We start from the raw sequence: 18,882 nt of genomic DNA on the forward strand, positions 1-18,882 counted from the left end.
ATATAATCTAGCACATTAACATAGTGTGTTTGCATGTAGTGTCTAAATTTTATGTACTTAAGAGGCAACAAACAAACCCTTCTACAAAATATCAAATTTATTTATATAAAATATTTTACACATGAACAACTGTACACATGCACACGCCCACACAATACTTTACCACAAATTTAGGCCAGTATTTTCTTTAATTTCATAAATCTAGCACACTAGATTATTTTACAGGAATTTACAATCTATTTCTTTGAAGACACAATGGGGGGAAAGCTTTGATCATTCATATTATAAACCTTCCATCAATTACAAAAGAAAGGCAGTCTGAAAAGTATGTATAAACAGTAAAAAGAATTTACAAATGGACAGGTTACAAAAGGGCAACAGCCAAATATGTCTGCCAGCAACTACATAGTTGTTTTTCTGTATGTATTTTTCTCCCAAACCACGATGCCCATAACAGGACATAGTAAGTGGCAAACTTAGCACTCTAGTTTTAGTGACTTCTTGCTGGCCAGTGAATAACACAACTTTCTCATTGTAGTACTTCCTCACATTTGTGTCTAGCATACTTTGAGATCAACAATACCAAAAAAAAAAAATGGTGTCCAGCTTGAATCTGCATTTCAAGATACAATTTTTTTAAAGTCTCTGGCTGTTGGAATACCAAAACTTTTACCAGTGCCAGAAACTACAGAAATATATATATCTATATATATATTTATATATTAAATGGCTCGAAGGTGTGCATTTTCTGGATAGTTTTTATGCAGTAATCTGGCTTTTAATGTACTTGAGAGGTGGACTAGCAGAACTCATACAGATGTTGAAAAATGCATCTTTGCACAACACTTTCAGACTCCGAAGAATTACGTCAGACATTGAATGGAGTCAGTAACACCAATTACTTGATCTTTAAATTTACCAACGTCTCAGTGAGGATGGAAAGACAGTTGAATACACAGTACATACAAAGTATACGCTGTATAGATTAGACAGTACAAATCATTGTGCATTAATAAGGCAAACATCAAGGCGGAATAAACTAGGAGTTTCAAGACCATTTATGTGTCAAGTTGTGGGTAAATGATAGAAGAGGGTTCAAAGACCAAGATTTTCTTTCTCCGCTTTAAGGGAGGAAAATGTACCAAAACGTATCGAAAGATAGAACTGGAAGAGTTGCTTTGTCACAAGCGGGTTGGTTCTTTTGATATTCCTTAATCCCTTCAGTTTTCCCTTATTTATTTTTGTGTTAAAAATGCACATTGGTAACTACTCTTCAGTAGCAATGCCACATGTACATTCTCCTCACCCTCCGATTAAGTTACTTAAAAGACCAAACTTGTCAGAGGTTTCTGCTGATGTTAGATTGTGCTAAGAAATGGTTCTTTTGAAAGATGTTCAATATAGTCATGAAAGCCCTAGTTTGTGGAGTTTTTATAATTGGTTGTTGTTTTTGTAAAAATAATAATAATACATAGATCTGAAGCTTTACAGGTTGTCCAGAAGAACACGAAATCATTTCACTGCACCAAGCCTTTTCAGAAGTTCCTTGCCTTTGAACAGTAGCCCCTTTTTCTTTCTCGAGGATAATTCCCTGCCTCTCCCGGGACTACCAGAACCCACAGATGACGTAGGTGACCCCGAATGGAGATGGACTGTGGGGGATGGCGCTCTCCTTGGTGAGGTACCTGTATTCTGAGGAGGAACCTAGTAGGTACATTGTGACAGTTTACTGAATGTTTGAAAGCCATCAACAACAAGAAAGTTGGTAACATTTTTTTTTTCATTACCCACTTTTTTTCCCCCTTTTGGACAATCCATTTTTTTTTCCTTTAAAGTATGCCACACGACAGCTTTGTTTAAGTTTACTAAAGTAAGTTAGAAACAGCATATACAGCTGGAGTTGTCTTTTTTTTTTAATAGCCTCTTAAAACTGTTTTGTTTTAAACAGTGATTCGGAACTGGATTTTGCAATTGCTTTTCACATTTCAGTACTCTCGTGGTGACCCTGAGGATGTGAGAAATTGGGCTAAGTACTACACATGGCAAGTTCTATGAACACCAGCCAGTTTCCAGAACGGTTTGCCAATTGTGAAAATTGGAGTGTATCGATTCTTGAGATCCGTTAAATGTTTGGTTTCTTTTAGCATACTGTATATACATATTTTGAGAAGATGGCACACTGGTTGAAAGAAAAAAAGCTAAAATGAACCTTAATTGTAACCAAAGGAAGCTTCAAGACCTTTGATGACTCGTGTGGCAATAAGTTTTAGTACACACATGTATGGTATGATTTCTCTGCAACAAATATACAAAGAAGTACTTCATTGTAGAAAGTGCAAGATGCGTTCATATGTATGAAAGCCATTTTAAGAGTGGAAACTATAGCAATCGCAATACTGTAAGTTGGCCAGCATTTATTTCTGGCAGCCGTGACGCTTAGACAGTCCTTGCCGTGTCTGGATCCGGCTCAGTTTAGATAATGAAGGTGAAATTAAACCAAAGGGGCCACGCTTCCTTTGATCTCAAATCAAGGTCTTTATCTAATGAAAACTAAACAAACCAAAAAAAAAGAGGGGGGGACACTTTGTAAAAGCACCCCCAACGTACACCTGAAGATACCATATATGGAGCTCTAATGCATTCATTCATGGGATTTGAGCTGCATGGTTTTTATGTCAACTGTTATTGCATTGATAAACCAAACGGCTGCGGAGTGTTTTTCAAACACCAGTGTAGAACTGTGGTACTGGAGTGTTTGCATTTTTTGGAATAAGGACTGTGGGGCAGATCCTGCCACAGGCAAGCTTGGGCTACCCTTGACTGGGACAGAGACTTTTAAGGCAAACAGTTTAAGCAGATATTTGAGGTTAATGCATTTTCAGAACCGACCATATCCTTTTTCTCAACTACCGTACTTATCTGCTTACAATGTTATGCTTTTATCATTCAAGGGTGGGTCTGTTTTGTGCTTCTCTCCCCCCCCCCCCCCCCAGTGGAAAAATAAAACTCTTTTTGAGGTCAAGCGTTCCTCCTGGATTGGCCAACAATGCAATATGCAGCTTCTCTTTGGAGTTAAACATTAGGTACACTTTTTAATGCAAACATACATTGAGTCTGGTAAGAAATATGTTCCAAATGTTAAACTGTTTTTCTTTATGAATGTGAGCCTTGAATACAAGGAGAAGGAAGACCATGAGACGCAAGTCAATTCTGTTGACGTTTTATGACTACATAATACCCTAGAAGTCGATGTTTTTAAAAAACAAGGCAAGTCTGCAACCAACCCAGGGCGTTTTGGAGACATATTTCTCTTGTTGCACATTTAGGTGCCGTGATGGCTTGCATTTGAATTGCTATTTATTGGTATCTTCAGTTGCTCACTTACGTGAAGGCTACATTGCCTTTTTTTAAGGTGTGAAATGAACACTCTTCTTCTGTTCCCAAGCAGATGAGCAAAGAAATAAAAATATACATAAAATATAATATATAAAAACGGCAGTGATGAAAAAAGACAAGTGAGATACTACACATGAATCATTTTCTTGAGTGAGCGTCTTGGGGCACTTGCTGGCAGCCAAAAAAAGCTTGGAAGGGTTTAGTTGATGGGCCTACATAAAATGCCTGAAGCGTTTCCCCCTTTCCCCCCTGTTCTGTGTTGTATTTAAATCCATAGCATGCCTACATTCTGCAGATGTAAATTGCTGTGCAAGATGGAGAGTGTTTGTGATGCTATACTTGAACCCAAAATAAAACAGTTCATGATGCGAAATGTTCATGAGACTGTACATGCTACTGGAAGAAGTTATTTCTGTGTTTATTGGCCTTTCCCCAGCATATCCTAAAAATGAAACAAATTCTTTTAAAAATGTGAAACAAAAACTCATGACGCTCAAACTCAGTCTGAAATGGTGTATGGGAGAAAACAAAAACAGAACAAATGCCTTTTTCTCAACGCTTGCTTACCCTTTTAGCTTTTGTACGGATTGGCGTGTCTTGAGCATATCGCGACGGGGCGTCAGATAAATACACTTCTACATCATTAGGCACTTCTTCAAGAAAGTTTGAAGGAACCAAACCCTTCTGGCCGAGAAGCTCTCCCTGGGATGGGTTGGGGATGAGCAAGGGTTAATAATATAGCAGCAAAGAACCAAGGTTTTCAGAGTTGTAGTGGGATGGCGATAAGGCTACTTTCTCTCACACAGCAGGCTGATATTGAAAAGGGGAGGAGTGCAGAAAGTTGTGGGTGATCAAATCTGCTTGATGTCCCAAGAACGGGACTGCATTCTCCCTTACGAACTCAGTTCAATACCTAAACTGTCCATCCAGAGGACCTCAACGTTTAGGGCGTATTAGCAGGAGCAGGGCCTTTTGAAGTCACGAAGACTCGGAAGCGACTAAACAACAAAAATAGCCAAGCTATGTGAAGCTAAAATGGAGTTCTGGAAGACTGATGGGGCCTGATTGGTTCAGTGAGTTTGCTTTCTTATGGATTGGCTGCTGTTTCCACAGCTCTGCTTTAGGAATTCCTATTATTTATTTATTGCATTTCTATACTGCCCAATAGCCGAAGCTTTCTGGGCGGTTCACAAAATTAAGACCATTCAACTCCTAACGCAGAGTTTGTCATTTCTTTGCTAGTTAAGGGTCGGTTTTGGAAACGGGCCCTTGATTTTGAAAGATGATTCCAAATGAGAGAGCCAACCAGCCTACTGTGCCTGCAAGCACTAGGAAAATATTTCTAAAAAGTATTGTGCCTGGTCTTTTCACTGGGCAGTGACAACCTGGAAGAAACAGCTAAGTTAATATGAAGTTCCTCCCTGAAAGTGGGGGGTGGAGAGACCTCCTTAGATCAGGATACTGCAATAAGAAGAGAGATGGAAGGAATCAAAGTGCTTACGTAATAAAAGCCATCTTCGTCAATTTCTCCAACGACAGTAATAATGTCTCCTGTACAAAATGTTAGCTCGGCCTGTAGGAAGAGGAAGAAGCAGAAAGCCGTAACCATCTTTGGGCTCTGCAAAGGGTGTTTTTTCTCCCTCCCCAATTTGATATTCATCCTGATGGCTAACAGCAAACAGGAGTTTCTCCCTCTAGCACTTGTTTTTCTCTTGGGAGGGATGAGCCTGTACTGCCTGCAACCCTGGAGGGAGAGAGAAAAGTGGGATGCATCTTCCCTTGCTGGAGAAATTCCTTTTCAGAGGGGCTGGGTATTAAAAAGCTAACCCCATGATGAGGCTTGGGATAGTGAAGGTGAAACTGGGGTCAGAAATAAGTTGAGGACTGCTGCCTTAAAACTAATTTTAAGCCCCGATCTTGAATGGTTTTGGCTGGAACCAGTTCATTCTTAATGTAATAATAATAATAGTTGTCTGGTGCAGCTTCACCCTGACTTGGTTAGAAAGTTCTCCTGCCTCAAACGCCATAAACTAGATCTTTTGTAGGCCAAATTTCAGGGCCAAACTAGACATTTGGGAGACAGGTGAACCATCTTGAGTTTCAAAGGGAAAAATGGGGGTGCTTTGTAACCCCTTTCCTTCCATTGCTTGCTTGAAATCCCCCTATATAAACTGGTCAAAGAAGGACTTTGGGGTAGAGGTAGCCCCACCCCCCTTTCAGGGGAATAGGCTCCCAAATGCAGCACAGTTGGTTGACATTTTGAAGTCAGTGGAGTAATATAAATACGAGCTCCCCCTCTTCCCACAAAAGTCCAGAGTCTGATTCCACCCCTGGGGAACAGATAAGAAACTGCATTTGTTATCCATAGATGGGAAAGCAACTGGGGTGAGGGTTGCAAACTGAACTGTAAAATGGTAGAAAGTGGGGTGGGAGGTAAAGCACTAATTCCTTCACTGTTGTCCCTCCACTCCTAATAGTTTTTGTTTTTGCTACCCAATCCCACTTCCCCACCACCAAATGTTGGGGAATGTAGAATGTGAGAATTGCCCCTCTGGATTAGACTACAGAGGCATCTATTTCAGCACCTTTCCAACTAGTGAATTGGATGTTTCCAAGAAGCAGGGCAAGATGGAAACCACCCTAATAGTATTGATAAGAATTGGCTTAAGCCTTTTATAAATCCCCCCCCCCAACTTATCATTGCCGTACTGCCGCTGCCCACTTTCTATAAGATAAAGTCCTTTGATATGACTGTAGCTGATGCTTTCAGCATTGCTTCTCTCTCTCTCTTTTTAAGTACTGGGATGGGGATATATATATATATATATATATATATATATATATATATATATATATATATATATATATATTAGGACTGCCGCCGCTTTAAAAGAGGGTTAGGCCAATTCACAGAGAATGAAGCTATCAATAGCTATTAGTCATGATGGCTAAATATTACCTCTGGTATCCGAGTCAATCTGCTATGATCAGTTGCTGAGGAACATGAGTCTCCAGCTTGTGGGTTTCCACAGGCAGCTGGTTGGCCACCATCTGAACTGAATCTGTGTGAACAGAATCGAACCCTTGGTCCGATCCAGCTCATGTTCTTAGGCACACAATGGCCTTTCCATTTCCCTAAATCTAGCCCATGGGCTGTGTGTGAGTCCCTTCAAGACTTTAACTGCACACATATACACACACCTACACCCCCCCCCCCACACACACACACGGGCTAGCCTTCTCTACTACAGGTCTCTTGTTTCCCACCTTTGCTACCAGCGAGGAAAGATTGCTGGAAAGAGCGGCCTGCATCAACTTTTGCATATCCCTGCCTGGAATGGATGCAACTTCCCCCATTATTCACAGTCCCAGGGGTTAAGGAAGCGGTGTGCTATGCTTCAGTGCGTACCTCCACGTCAACGTTAGGAGAGCTCTCCCTTGGATCGTAGTCATATAACGCCACCATTCTCCTCGTCGGTGCCGCCGGTTGACGGCAGCTCCTTCTGCTCCTTTCTGTTCCGGCCAAAAGGAGGGAAAGCGATCGCAGTTACTTTTCAATAAATGCTAAGAGTGCAGCCTCTATAAACAGGGCAGCAACCGGGTCAAGCAAGCAGCCCAGTCGGTAGCCACTGTTCGTGTTTGCTTTTAAACCAAACCAGCAAGCAACGTAGACCTTCGTAACTGCAGTTCCTAATTCTTAAGCCAATCACGCCTCTTTATAGAACTATTGAGACTGCTGGGTTTCAACGTTCATCTCACAAAAGTTGCTGACTAGTGAGACATTACTGCAGCCAAACGGCACTCTTGATGAATTGACGGATAGCCTGTAAATGGTGACAGAGAGCAAGATGCAACCAGCTGGCCACCAGGTATGGTTCTGCTTGCTGGTGATTCTTGTGCAAGGAAGAAAAGCCCAACGTTGGCCTTCTAACATTCTCCATTGGGTGAAGAGACAGCTATCGGAGGTGGCCGTGGAAGACACAAACTCCCCCATTTCTAGCTGCTCCTGCAGGGCTGATTCACACATTGCATAGTGGCAAACCCTAGTTTGCCACTGGGGAGCAGCAGCAATCTCCAGTATTCAAGGCAATAAGCCTGTGTGCACCAGTTGCTGGGGAACATGGGTGGGAGAGTGCTGTTGCTTGTTCATCCCTGGCTGATGGCTGGTTGGCCACTGTGTGAAGAGAGTGCTGGACTAGATGGACCCTTGGTCTGATCCAGCATCAGGGCTCTTCTTAGGTTCTTAATCTGGGATTTCTGACTACTGCACTTGTTCAAGTGTTCCATTTTTAGATGCACACATGTATTTATTTTAAAATCAAAATTAATGCATGCCCTCAAAAAACAAAACAAAATGGCAACGTAGGGTGTATAGGGAACGTCAGGGATTTCTCAAGCCTGATTGGTTCGCAGTTCCTCCCCTCTTCCCATTGGCTGGAAGTATCCACCCATTTCAACGGTCACATTTAAACCACAAGCGAGCCATAACTCAATGGAAGAGCATTTGCTCAATGGAAGAGCATCCCAGGTTTGATTCCCGGCATCTCCAGGTAGAGCTGGGAAAGAATCCTACCTGGAACCCTGGAGGGGTTCAGTGTCAGTGTAGACACCTAATGGACCAGTGAAGTTAAATAGAACAATGGTCTGTCTTGGAAGACAGCTGCTTTCTAAGTGCCTAAAAACTGACAAAACGTACACGTCGCTACCAGGAGAAGGCGTTTTACTAAGTCCTCATCTAACTAGCTTTGCCTGCCAGGGCAAGGACAGTACCACAGTCTAGAAGACAGAACAGGAAATCATGACCACCAGTTGAACTACCACCTCAAGGGCACATAAAATTCAGCTCAGTCCAGACACTGGTCAACTGCCTGAGCAAAATGGCTGCTTTGATGACCACCCCAATACATCCTCCTTCAGCAATGTACAACATATCCTTATAGCCTCCAGGACCCAGAAAGAGCCCCACGTCGTTCAGTGAGGGAACTATCACTAAACCAGAGGTGAAAATCTATATGTAAATCTATACATCCAGATTTAAAATTCTGTCAGTTGATTCTGTTGCATTTCCCTCTGCTCGAAAAAGGGAAGACTCTTTCACCACCTTTATGCTACTCTCTGCATTTACAGATACCTTATTTATACCAAAATATATATATATACACATTTCTCAATGAGCGAAGAAAGCAAATGTGGTTTGAGCATTTACCACTTGGGAAAAGTCACAATCAGCAATGTTTAGACACCAATGCTAAACATTTCACAGGGAACATTTTGCAATGGCCTTTGACTTCCAAGCCACAGGAGCACAACATTGGGCTTGCAGTTGGTTAGTTGGGCAATAGAAACCATGCACGTTAAGTGTAAACATCTCATGGTGGATGTTTGGGCCAGAGTTGAAGAAGACCATTGCGAAGACCGATGAAGAAAACTCAAGACAGAGACTCTGGCTTCGACAGACCAGGAACATTCAGTGGATGAGGTATGGCTTGGGATGGTACATTCCCACCCCACTGCCTGGAAGCTGTCATTTCTTTGGAGGAGATCAAAGTCATGGATTCAAACCAGCTGAAATCATGGTTGGGGTAGGGCTCAGGCTCAACTAGCAATTGAACATTGGTTCCAGTCAATTTCAAAGCAGAGCCAAACAGCTTTGAATAGTCTTTGAAAAGGGTACCGTACTATTGTAATCCTGGAGATAAATGTATAACTGGAACTAGTTGTGTGTATTTGTTTGTAAATGTTACTGTTATAATATCTATAACCATTTGTTTAAAATCCAATGCAAGTATTTTTAAAGCCACTTCAAAGTGAGGGTAAGGTTTCATTGATCAGCATTGCCCTCCCTCTGAATGGGCAAATACATTCACTCCATTTTGGAGAAGCTCCACAGAGTGGGCGTGTGTTGCTGCTTTGTTTGCAAAAAGCACCGCCTTCTTTTCAGCTCAGCCTTAATTAAATCCACTTCTTAATTCTCTCTATCTGAAATAGTATTTCAGCTGGCCTATTGCACTGCTACTAGCACTTTCACAGATGATGGAGAGAAATCACCAGACTCAGGTGTACAAAAGATGCAAGGGAAAGGGAGTGGAGGTCCAAAATGAAGGATGGGATTTGCAGGTTGAGGACTCCTTTCCTCACCATAGCTTGCATTGCCCGTTGTCTGAAACAGCGATCTGCCTTGTAGGCTAGAAGCATGAAACGAGTTCCATGAAGCTACAAGTGCAAAAGGCTTGTGCCCTTTTTGATCAGCAGCCCCTGACACCACAAGACTTTAGGAGGATGTATGGGATTAACCTGCCAGATGTCAAGATGCAACTCAGAGTTGTGACCTAGAATAGGAGTGGGCAGGCTGCAGGATATCTTTCTCTCTAACACCCAAGGTCCATCAATTTGAGCCAGGCACAAAATTGTGGGGGAAGAACCATACACAAAACAACGGTTCAGGAGCAGAACCAATTACCAGTTGCATTGGGACAACTTGGGTATACCAGAAAATGTGTGCAGGTAGGGCAAATTTAAGACCATTCTCACCCTGGCTGTGGAATGAGCTCCCCAGAGAGGTCCGCCTGGCGCCTACACTGTACTCTTTTCGTCGCCAGCTGAAGACCTTTTTATTCTCTCAGTATTTTAACTATTAATTTTAACTTAAATTTAAATTTTACTGTTCTAACTCTGTATTTTAATCTTGTATCAATTTTGCTGCGTGGTTTTATCCTGGTTGTGCTTTTTATACTGTATTTTTGTATTTGTGTTTTTAACCTGTTGGTTGTTATATTATGGTTTTAATTTTTGTGAACTGCCCAGAGAGCTTCGGCTATTGGGTGGTATAAAAATGTAATAAATAAATGAATAAATAGATAATCTTCTTTTCTCCCTATGGTGTAGATCTCCCAGATAGGGAGACTTCTGTCCCAATATCTGTCACTTCAGTACAGAATATTATGGTTTTGCTTTTGAGGGATGCTTACATATAGTTCCTCATACCCTTGCAGTGAAGGGTTGGTTTGTGTTAGTGAGGCTGGGATTTAAAAACTAATTTGATTCGTATATATTGCACTCAAAATCATTTTATTGATTGCAGTTTATTTTACTTTTGATGACCTGCAGCTATAGACAAAAAAAACAAATATTTACATATATCCAATCAGGGATAAATCAGTCAGCAGAGCTATACAAAGACCCGGCCCAAGGCAATAAACTTTCTAATAATGTGCTTCTTTTAATAATGTATTAGTTTTAAATGTTTTAATCAGTTATATGTATTTTATGGTGTTTGCATTTGTGTTGTACCCTGCCTCGATCCAGCGGGAGAGGCGGGTAACAAATATATTATTATTATTATTATTATTATTATTATTATTATTATTATTATTATTATTAACATTTTAAAAGTGAGGAACACCGAGCTTGACAGATGAGTGATAAGCACCCTGGCAAAGTTTTTTTGAAATCAATTTTACTTGCCAGTCTTAAACAATTAGGAATCAGAAATTCTTGCCAATCTCCTACTGCAAATCCCCCAAAGATCTACCAGTAAATTCCAACCTGCCTTCTTAAAACATCCCCCCCTCACCTGGATTAACTCTGGACTGAAAGATCAGTAGTAACAAGCAAGCTATCTTTTGGGGAAGCTTGAGTGTCTCGCCTGATCTTCCTGTTGATCAGGGATGGGCAACTCATGGCCTAAAACTCCCATCAGTCCTGGCCAACATAGCCAATGGCGAAGGATCACGGGACTTTGGCCAACACATTTGGAGGACAAGTTGCCCACCATGGGTACTGAAGGGCCCCTGATAAGATTCTGAGGGCTCCCGGAATTCCACATAGCAAAATTTGGAAACCACTGTCCTCTGCAAATTAAGCAAACATTGGCATAATAACGTGTTCAGATTGCAGGAATTTGCATTTTTTGGTGTACTACTCTGATTGCTCTCCTTTTGGCGCAGATGGCATGGCCGTTGTGATAGCATTGCCCTGGGTGGTGTTGAAGTCTAGGGATGCAGGGGTCGTGCCCGCTCTGTCTTCTGCTGCCAGCATGTGAGCCAATGCATAAAAGGTGTATCAAACGAGACAGCTCAAAGCACTTTGCTTTGTCAACAGCTTGAATCAGGTTATTGGGTTTGGGGTTCATTCTTTCTTTCTCTCTTTAAAGCACAGACCTCTTTTAGACTTTCTGGATCTGCGGTGTACAGAGCGTGCGCTTTCTTTGAAACGGTTGCAGTTGACTTCGGAACAGAAGCACATAGAAACAGAAGGAGAGGAGAAGATGTGAAGCTGTTCAAGAAGTCTTTCTTTCGTTCTAGTTCTTTTAAAATGTGGGCTTTAAGCAAGAGATGGTAGCATAGCACCTCAAGAGTTTGAAATACATTCACTTTAATCATCCCGCCTGGGTGTGACTGATTTTCTCATAGAGCAGGGCTGCAGAGAACCAGTCCCAAGTGTTGGTAAATGTGATGCTAGCTATGCATAACCCTGCATGGATAAATTCACATACATAGGGCCCGTTCAGAAGACACCTTAAACCACCATGGCTTTAACCATGGTGGTTAAGCCAGAAAGCCAGGCCGTGTTCAGAAGACACCTTAAACCATGGCTTTAACGACAGTGAACAAGGCTTTTTGCTTTATTCGCTGTGGTTAAAGCCATGGTTTAAGGTGTCTTATGAACACATTGAGGTTCTGCATCACATTTAAATTTGCTCCAGACATGAACTGCAAGAAGGACATGTTGATATTTCTCTTTTGAGGTAAGATTATATATGCTTGCGTTAAAACAAATGTACACAGGAGGCCAAAGTAGACTTGATATCAACGGCATCAATGCAATTGACGTGAATGCTTTGTTGTTGTTCTGTAAATTTTAGCTGCGGGGAAGTCAGCACAGCTGCAGGACAGGAACAGGTGAGAATTTTGTTTCAGTTAATTTTTGGTAAGAATTCACCAAAATGCACAAATTTCTTCATATTCAGGGGCAAAAAGAACTTGAGATATTATTATTTTTTAAATTGAACATGGGGGAAAGTGAAACTGACAGATTCATCTGCCCAGACCCAAAGCTTTTGAGTGTTTAGCTTTTAAAAGTCTGGATTTGAATCCTTGGGTATTCAGCCATGTTTGTGGTGGCAGATTAGGGTGGCCACCTCTCTCTTATTTTCTTGCAGGCTCTTCATCTTTAGCAGCTAGATGGCAGGCAGGTAGGTACAGCACTATCCTCTCCACGCTGGGAATAGCTGTACCCATGGGATTATTTAGCTGGTGCAAATAGGTGAAAATTTCGGTTTGCTTCATTTGTTTTTTAATAAGTTTTTATCCAATTTTGCAAATCTCATCACATTTGAGATGGAAAGAACTTGAGATTTATTTATTTTGAAATGTGAATGCAGGAGGAAGCAAAACTGGTAGATTTGTCCATTCCTACTTCAGAACTGTGGTAGGTGGGTGCTGTGATCAGGACAGAAATCGCCTCTCTGAAGCTGCTGTTTGAATTTCAAGGGAAGCGTCTGCTGGTGTCAATGGAGGTTTCTCTTGAAATGCAAGTAGCAGCTCCGGAGAGGGTTTTTTGTGGGGCCAGGATCATGGCATAGAGAGAAAGACTTAAGTTGCTCCTCCTCACACGTCATGATCCTACATCTGCTCTGGCTTCTTCGGAACCGCTATTTACACAAGAAAAAGCATCCATGCAATTGGTGCCATGTGTAGTCAGGCCCTCTCCAATTTTCTATCCTTGACTTATATGCCCCTGAAGGTGGATGTAAGCTTCATTTCCCATGTGGCTGCAACCTGCCTGTCACAGAATATTACGCAGTTCAGGATGTAATTTGAGAGCTGCACAGGAATCGCCTTTGAACAAGCAGACACATCTATTGTATGCACAGATGTGCTGTGCATACCTTATGCTTTCAGAAGATCAACATCTTTTCTTGAACAAACAAACAAAGCCTATTTTGGTTGGTCCAAAGATCTTAGGAGCAGGATGAAATATTTCCATTTTAGCTTCAGTTTTGTTCCTTTATGGACAGGGCATTTACCCTACTCGATGGGAGACCTGCTGTCATGCTGAGAAGCATTTATGCCTCTATTGCAACGCGAGCCAAAACGGACTGGTGAATGTAGCAGTTCTGTGTGTGGTGGTAGGGACTACAGACGGGTTTCCTTACCTATTTTCTCTATTGGGGTGTTCAGAGGGAGAAACCCTTGCCTCACAAGCTGCTCCATCATTTCTTCATCGTCAGCTTGGATTTCGGAGACCATATTGCAAGGGATAAGGCCCAGTCTCGCGCACGTTTCTCCCCGGTAAAACCCATCGACATCTTTATCACCGTAAACCTGACATTGATCAAGGCCAAGAGAGAGAGAAAAGCAGTCACTCAGTCTCACCGAGTAATAAGAACTCCCAAAGGTTAAAACCAATTGCTGATCTTGAAGGATCAAAGGCCTTCAACCCCCATAACTAGATAGAGCCAGGTCACGAGAGGCCTGCGGGCAGGCCTGCCATGCGTATAGGATTTAGAAGTTTATGCATTTTGATTTTGCCTGGCAAAAGACACCATGAGTTGTGAGTGCTCTCATCCAAAGGTAACAACTCAGTAATGCTGTCCCTGGCATTTCTCACCACCCAGAAGAGCAAAGAGTGCTTAACAATGCTGAGATGGAAACACCACCATCTTGAGCCTATGTTCAAAACCCATTCCTGCAGGAGTATGGCCCTGTTCCAGAATATATCATACCTTGATAATCTGCCCTTCTTTAAATGGAAGTTCCTCTTCCGCTGCATCAGGATTCGGAGACATTGTCAGTGGATCGTAGTCAAAGAGGGCAACAAAGATCCGTGTGGACACCTCCTCTGCACCAGGATCGGTTTCTGATTCTTCATAAATCTCTGGCGACAGACGTTCCCGGCTACAGTATCCATCTGGAAAATCAACACCAAAGACCAGGAAACATTCAGTGACACCAACTTTCATCTCAGTGTGAGGCAAAACCAAAGACAGAGAACATAAGAAGAGACCCCCCTCGGAGGTCCATCTTGGATCCATCATCCTGTTTTGATCAATGGACGAAGACCCATTGCTCCTACAAGCAGGGGCAAGGAGAAAATAACCCTCCATTGCCAGTATTCAGAGGTACAGATCCTCTCAACATGGTAATTTTGCTTGGCTATCATGACTAACGCTGCCTCTGAACATGGTGGATCCATTTAACCATCCTGGCTAATAGCCACCGATAGACCATTCCTTCTCATTCTCCTCCATTAATTTGTCTAATTGCCCCTTAAAGCCATATAATATAGTAACCGGCACAATTAACTTAAGTGAATTCCTTATGGTTTGTATCTAAAAGTACTTTCGTTTGCACACCTTGAGTCTCCTACCAAATAAGAGGATCTGCCTTCTATGAGAGGAAGGGACCTTCTCGCAGAAGGTTCCTCCACCCACTTTGGAGGACCACCCTCCCCACACACATGGTGTAGCATATTCAGGGGGGCTGGAGGGGCTGCTGTGGGAAGGAGGAGATGGTGAAAGCCATCACACTTGATCCTGCTTAAATCTGGATCCAACGCAATGTTCTTAGGTGTCCCCCCATGTTCTAGACATGTGGGAGAAGAAGAACCTTCTCTTTCCATCCATAGAGGCCAACACCTGCGTTCTCCCAATCCTATAATTTTACTCAGTTGCTCATGGAAACTTTTTAGTGTGCTGGTCGATACCATGGTTTTCTTCTTCTCAAGATCATGTAGACGTGTAGCAGCACTACCGGAAGAAAAGAAAACTGGTAGCCAGGGCAAGGCAGTCACTCTGAACAACAGATGCAAAGGGCAGGAGACAGTCCTTGAACAAGAAGATCAGCAGGTGGCCTGCTCTCCCCCAGAAGTTGAGAAACACTGTCTTAGGCTGCAACCCACCCACCCCAATACAGCATGATTAGGGGACAACCTAAGATAATTTTGGGGTGGGGTGGGGATCAGATGGACTCAGGCCAGTTTTGAGGGCAAGACCCCATCCATGGCCCTCCTCCTCCCTCAGTGAGTCCACCTTCTCACCACCATTGCTACAAGCTCCTCCTGCTCTTTCTCATCATTGCTCCCACTTGCTTGCTTGACAGGCAGAGAGCAAGGAGGTCACGGCATCTGCTCCTCCTCCTCTTTCTCATTACCTCCATTTTATGGGCCGGAGGAACTCCAGGGGGTCCTGGCCATTGCCCAACCCTTGACATCGGTCCTGAGACCACACATTTAACCCCCACTGCACGGTAACAGTGCAAAGAGCTTCACACCAATTGCCCATTACGCCGCATGCAATGAACTCGCCCGGTGGTCCAAGGTGAACCGCAGTCTCAGGTGTAAGAGGGAAGTAACGTTCAGCTCTATGAAGAGTAATTCAGATGAGACTTGCTTTGAAGAACTCAGGTGTGCTCTGCTACATTGGCTTGCTCTCTCTCTCTCTCTCTCTCTCTCTCTCTCTCTCTCTCTCTCTCTCTCTCTCTCTCTCTCTCTCTTTAAATCAAGGCTGTCTTGTTACCCAGTCTGGGTAGTAGCTGGCTTCATAGCTGGAGTTGCATTATATGTAATGTGAAACAGTGGACTTGGACAACGCCTCCCATAATCCATTGAGATGAGCAGCCGCTAATGCTGCCTGCACACTGGCAAACGTTTCTAGTGGCTACAGCGGTTTCCAGGGGAGAGGCCACTGTTTTTATATCATTCCTCACTTCCATGGGACAAAATGGATTGCTATCACCAAGTTTAGCATAAAAAGGGGACTCTAGAGTTACACAGACTGCCCAGCTATAAGTTAGCAGCTCCTTCTACTTATTCCATCTCAAGGGAAGGACAGGGAACTTAGTCTGTGTCATCAACCGCAAGACGAGTTTGCAAATCAGCAGAAGAGTTCTTCTTATGGAATCCCTTTTTCCCCATCAACCAGACCCTGAATCTGCCTGGAAATCCTTCTGCCCTAGACCTCTCAAGAGCCTGGAACTGGACTATATCACCTCCAGCCAGAGAGGACTGTGCCATGCAGACAGACATATCCCTATTACAACTGTGACTTGAACAACAAAGAATCTCGTGGCACCTTAAAAGGTCAGCAAACGTAAGCTTGGCTTTTGTGCTGAGATTCTGTTCGTTTTTGCATCGCAGAAACCACTTCCCACAAATGGTTGCTGGACTTGTGGAGAGAGTATTGGACTTCGAGATCTGGGTTCAAATCCCATCCCAGTCATTGGTAGCCTTGAGCATCTTAGAACGGGAGAGCCAACAGGTTTTTTTGTTTTAATTTTGCGAAACGGACAAGACGAAAGCTGTAAAGCACATTGTATATTAAAAGTTTGATATAGATTGTAATAATAATGAGTAAAATAATTAATAACAGCCACAGCCACCATGATCCAGCAGATAGTATGACTCCTGGCTACATGCTATGCATCATCGGACTTGGGCCACCCTTAAGGCTATGAGAAGAAGCAGATACTGCCTGTACCCCATAACCAAGCCAAAGTGCATTTGGGATCAGTTTCAACTAAGCACTGAGATCTCATGCTTCAGTTTCTCCTGGTTTGCAAAGCAACCCTGCATGCATCTAAATGTGGTGCATGATAGAAGTCTTAGTTACTGTCAGCAGGAAAAAAAAAAAAAAAGATCGTTATCCACAAGGATGCCCTTATTCCGACAGCCTTACTGATGTCAACACAGCAGTTCCAAAGCAGGAAGTTTGAGGAATGCAATATTCTCTGCCTGATCTAGAGATTGTGCTTTATCTTCTCCCTTCACCCAGTCCCCGCAAAGCCAATCTAGGCAAAACAAACACCGTTCTCCCTTTAGTTTATAGAATCATAGAATAGTAGAGTTGGAAGGGGCCCATAAGGCCATCGAGTCCAACCCCCCTGCTCGATGCAGGAATCCACCCAAAAGCATACCTGACAGATGTCTGTCCAGCTGCCTTTTGAATGCCTTTAGGGTGGGAGAGCCCACAACCTCCCAAGGTCATTGGTTCCATTGTTGTACTGCTCTAACAGTCAGGGAGATTTTCCTGATGTCCAGCCGGAATCTGGCTTCCTGTAACTTGAGCCCGTTATTCCGTGTCCTGCACTCTGGGAGGATCAAGAAGAGATCCTGGCCCTCCTCTGTGTGACAACCTTTCAAGTACTTGAAGAGTGCTCTCATGTCTCCCCTTCAATCTTCTCTCCTCCATTAGTGGTGTAATGTTGGGCTTCTGCCACTAGATGCCAGTACTGAATGGTTGCTTAACCTTTTGCTGTATAATAAAAGCTGGCTCTACAATTTGTAGTGCAACTTGTCTTGGCATTAGCTTCAACATGCACAAAGAGACAATAAACAGCAGCAGTGGTGCAAGGTGACCCACTGCCTTAGGTGGAAGGATGTGCACACAGCCATTCCCCCCATTGCTGCTGCCTACACACACACACACACACACACACCTCACTCTGAGGACTCCCTAGCAGTAGAAGTTGAGGTGGTCAGGCATTCTGGAGAGCCAGCCCAGCCCCAAATGCCTGGCTCTGAGAAAGGACTCCTCCTCGGAACGAGGCATTTCAGCCTGGCCATCTCTCTGGGATGCCCATTTCCCATCTCTTGCTGTGAGTAAACCCTTAGCACACGCTATTGGGCAGGCAGCTGCTTCAGGACAGTGAGGCTGGCCAGGTGGTAGTGGGCTTCCCATGGGGGAGGGGGGCAATTCACCACCCTCGCATTCTGCCACCTGAGGTGGGGAACTCCAGATTCCGTCTGGACATCAGGAAAAACTTCCTGACTGTAAGAGCGGTACGACAATGAAACCAATGACCTAGGGATGTGGTGGGCTCTCCCACACTAGAGGCCTTCAGGAGGCAGCTGGACAGCCATCTGTCAGGGATGCTTTAAGGTGGATTCCTGCATTGAGCAGGGGGGTTGGACTCGATGGCCTTAGAGGCTCCTTCCAACTCTACTATTCTATGATTCTATGACTCACCCCACCTAACGGGAGGCCTGGTCCGGTCAAGCGGTGCTATAGCATGACCATCCTGAACTTCCTGAACACAAACCACCATAGGGCTTATACAGAACACGTACACAGAGCCTGCACAGAACAGGACCTTCAGATAAGGAGGAGGAGGAGGAGGAGGGTGGGGAGACTTAGTCCAAATTTTGAAAGGGGACATTTCTCAGCTGCAAGGATTTAAATTTCGGCTGCCAGAGTGAATTGATAGGGCTGAAAAGGTTTTGACCATATGCAAGCTCTTTAAAAGTCCGGTGCCAAATCAACACAAATATTTAAACAGGTGACTTTAAAATCTAGTTTGAAAGCAGGTAAGGGCCCCCTCAACGGCATGGGGCCAGGATATTTGAAGGACTGCAGGCTCTGCTTTGATCTTGCCTATCCCAGCACTCCGCATCAGAGCTCTTGCGCTAGCTTTGTTCTGCACCCTTCAGGAGTGCAGCTGCTTAGCATATCAGACAGATGCCTGGGTCTGTTTTTTCAGGCTCATCGCT

General features: G+C 43.5%; 1 protein-coding gene across 1 annotated transcript in view; it reads right to left on the bottom strand.

Moving 5' to 3' along the window:
- Positions 1–1,392: 1,392 nt before the first annotated feature.
- The window catches only part of RIMBP2 (RIMS binding protein 2), a 195,815-nt gene continuing 178,325 nt past the window's right edge, over positions 1,393–18,882 (bottom strand). Inside the window, exons 22-27 of the mRNA XM_063143936.1 lie at positions 14,123–14,307; positions 13,553–13,721; positions 6,806–6,909; positions 4,898–4,969; positions 3,964–4,098; positions 1,393–1,704 (exon numbers count right to left, since the gene is read on the bottom strand). Coding sequence (XP_063000006.1) covers positions 1,513–1,704; positions 3,964–4,098; positions 4,898–4,969; positions 6,806–6,909; positions 13,553–13,721; positions 14,123–14,307 — 857 coding nt within the window. The 3' untranslated portion in view covers positions 1,393–1,512. The remainder of the gene's footprint in view (positions 1,705–3,963; positions 4,099–4,897; positions 4,970–6,805; positions 6,910–13,552; positions 13,722–14,122; positions 14,308–18,882) is intronic.

Source organism: Elgaria multicarinata, chromosome 18 (genome assembly GCF_023053635.1).
Source record: "Elgaria multicarinata webbii isolate HBS135686 ecotype San Diego chromosome 18, rElgMul1.1.pri, whole genome shotgun sequence".
Classification (NCBI taxonomy): Eukaryota; Metazoa; Chordata; class Lepidosauria; order Squamata; family Anguidae; genus Elgaria; species Elgaria multicarinata.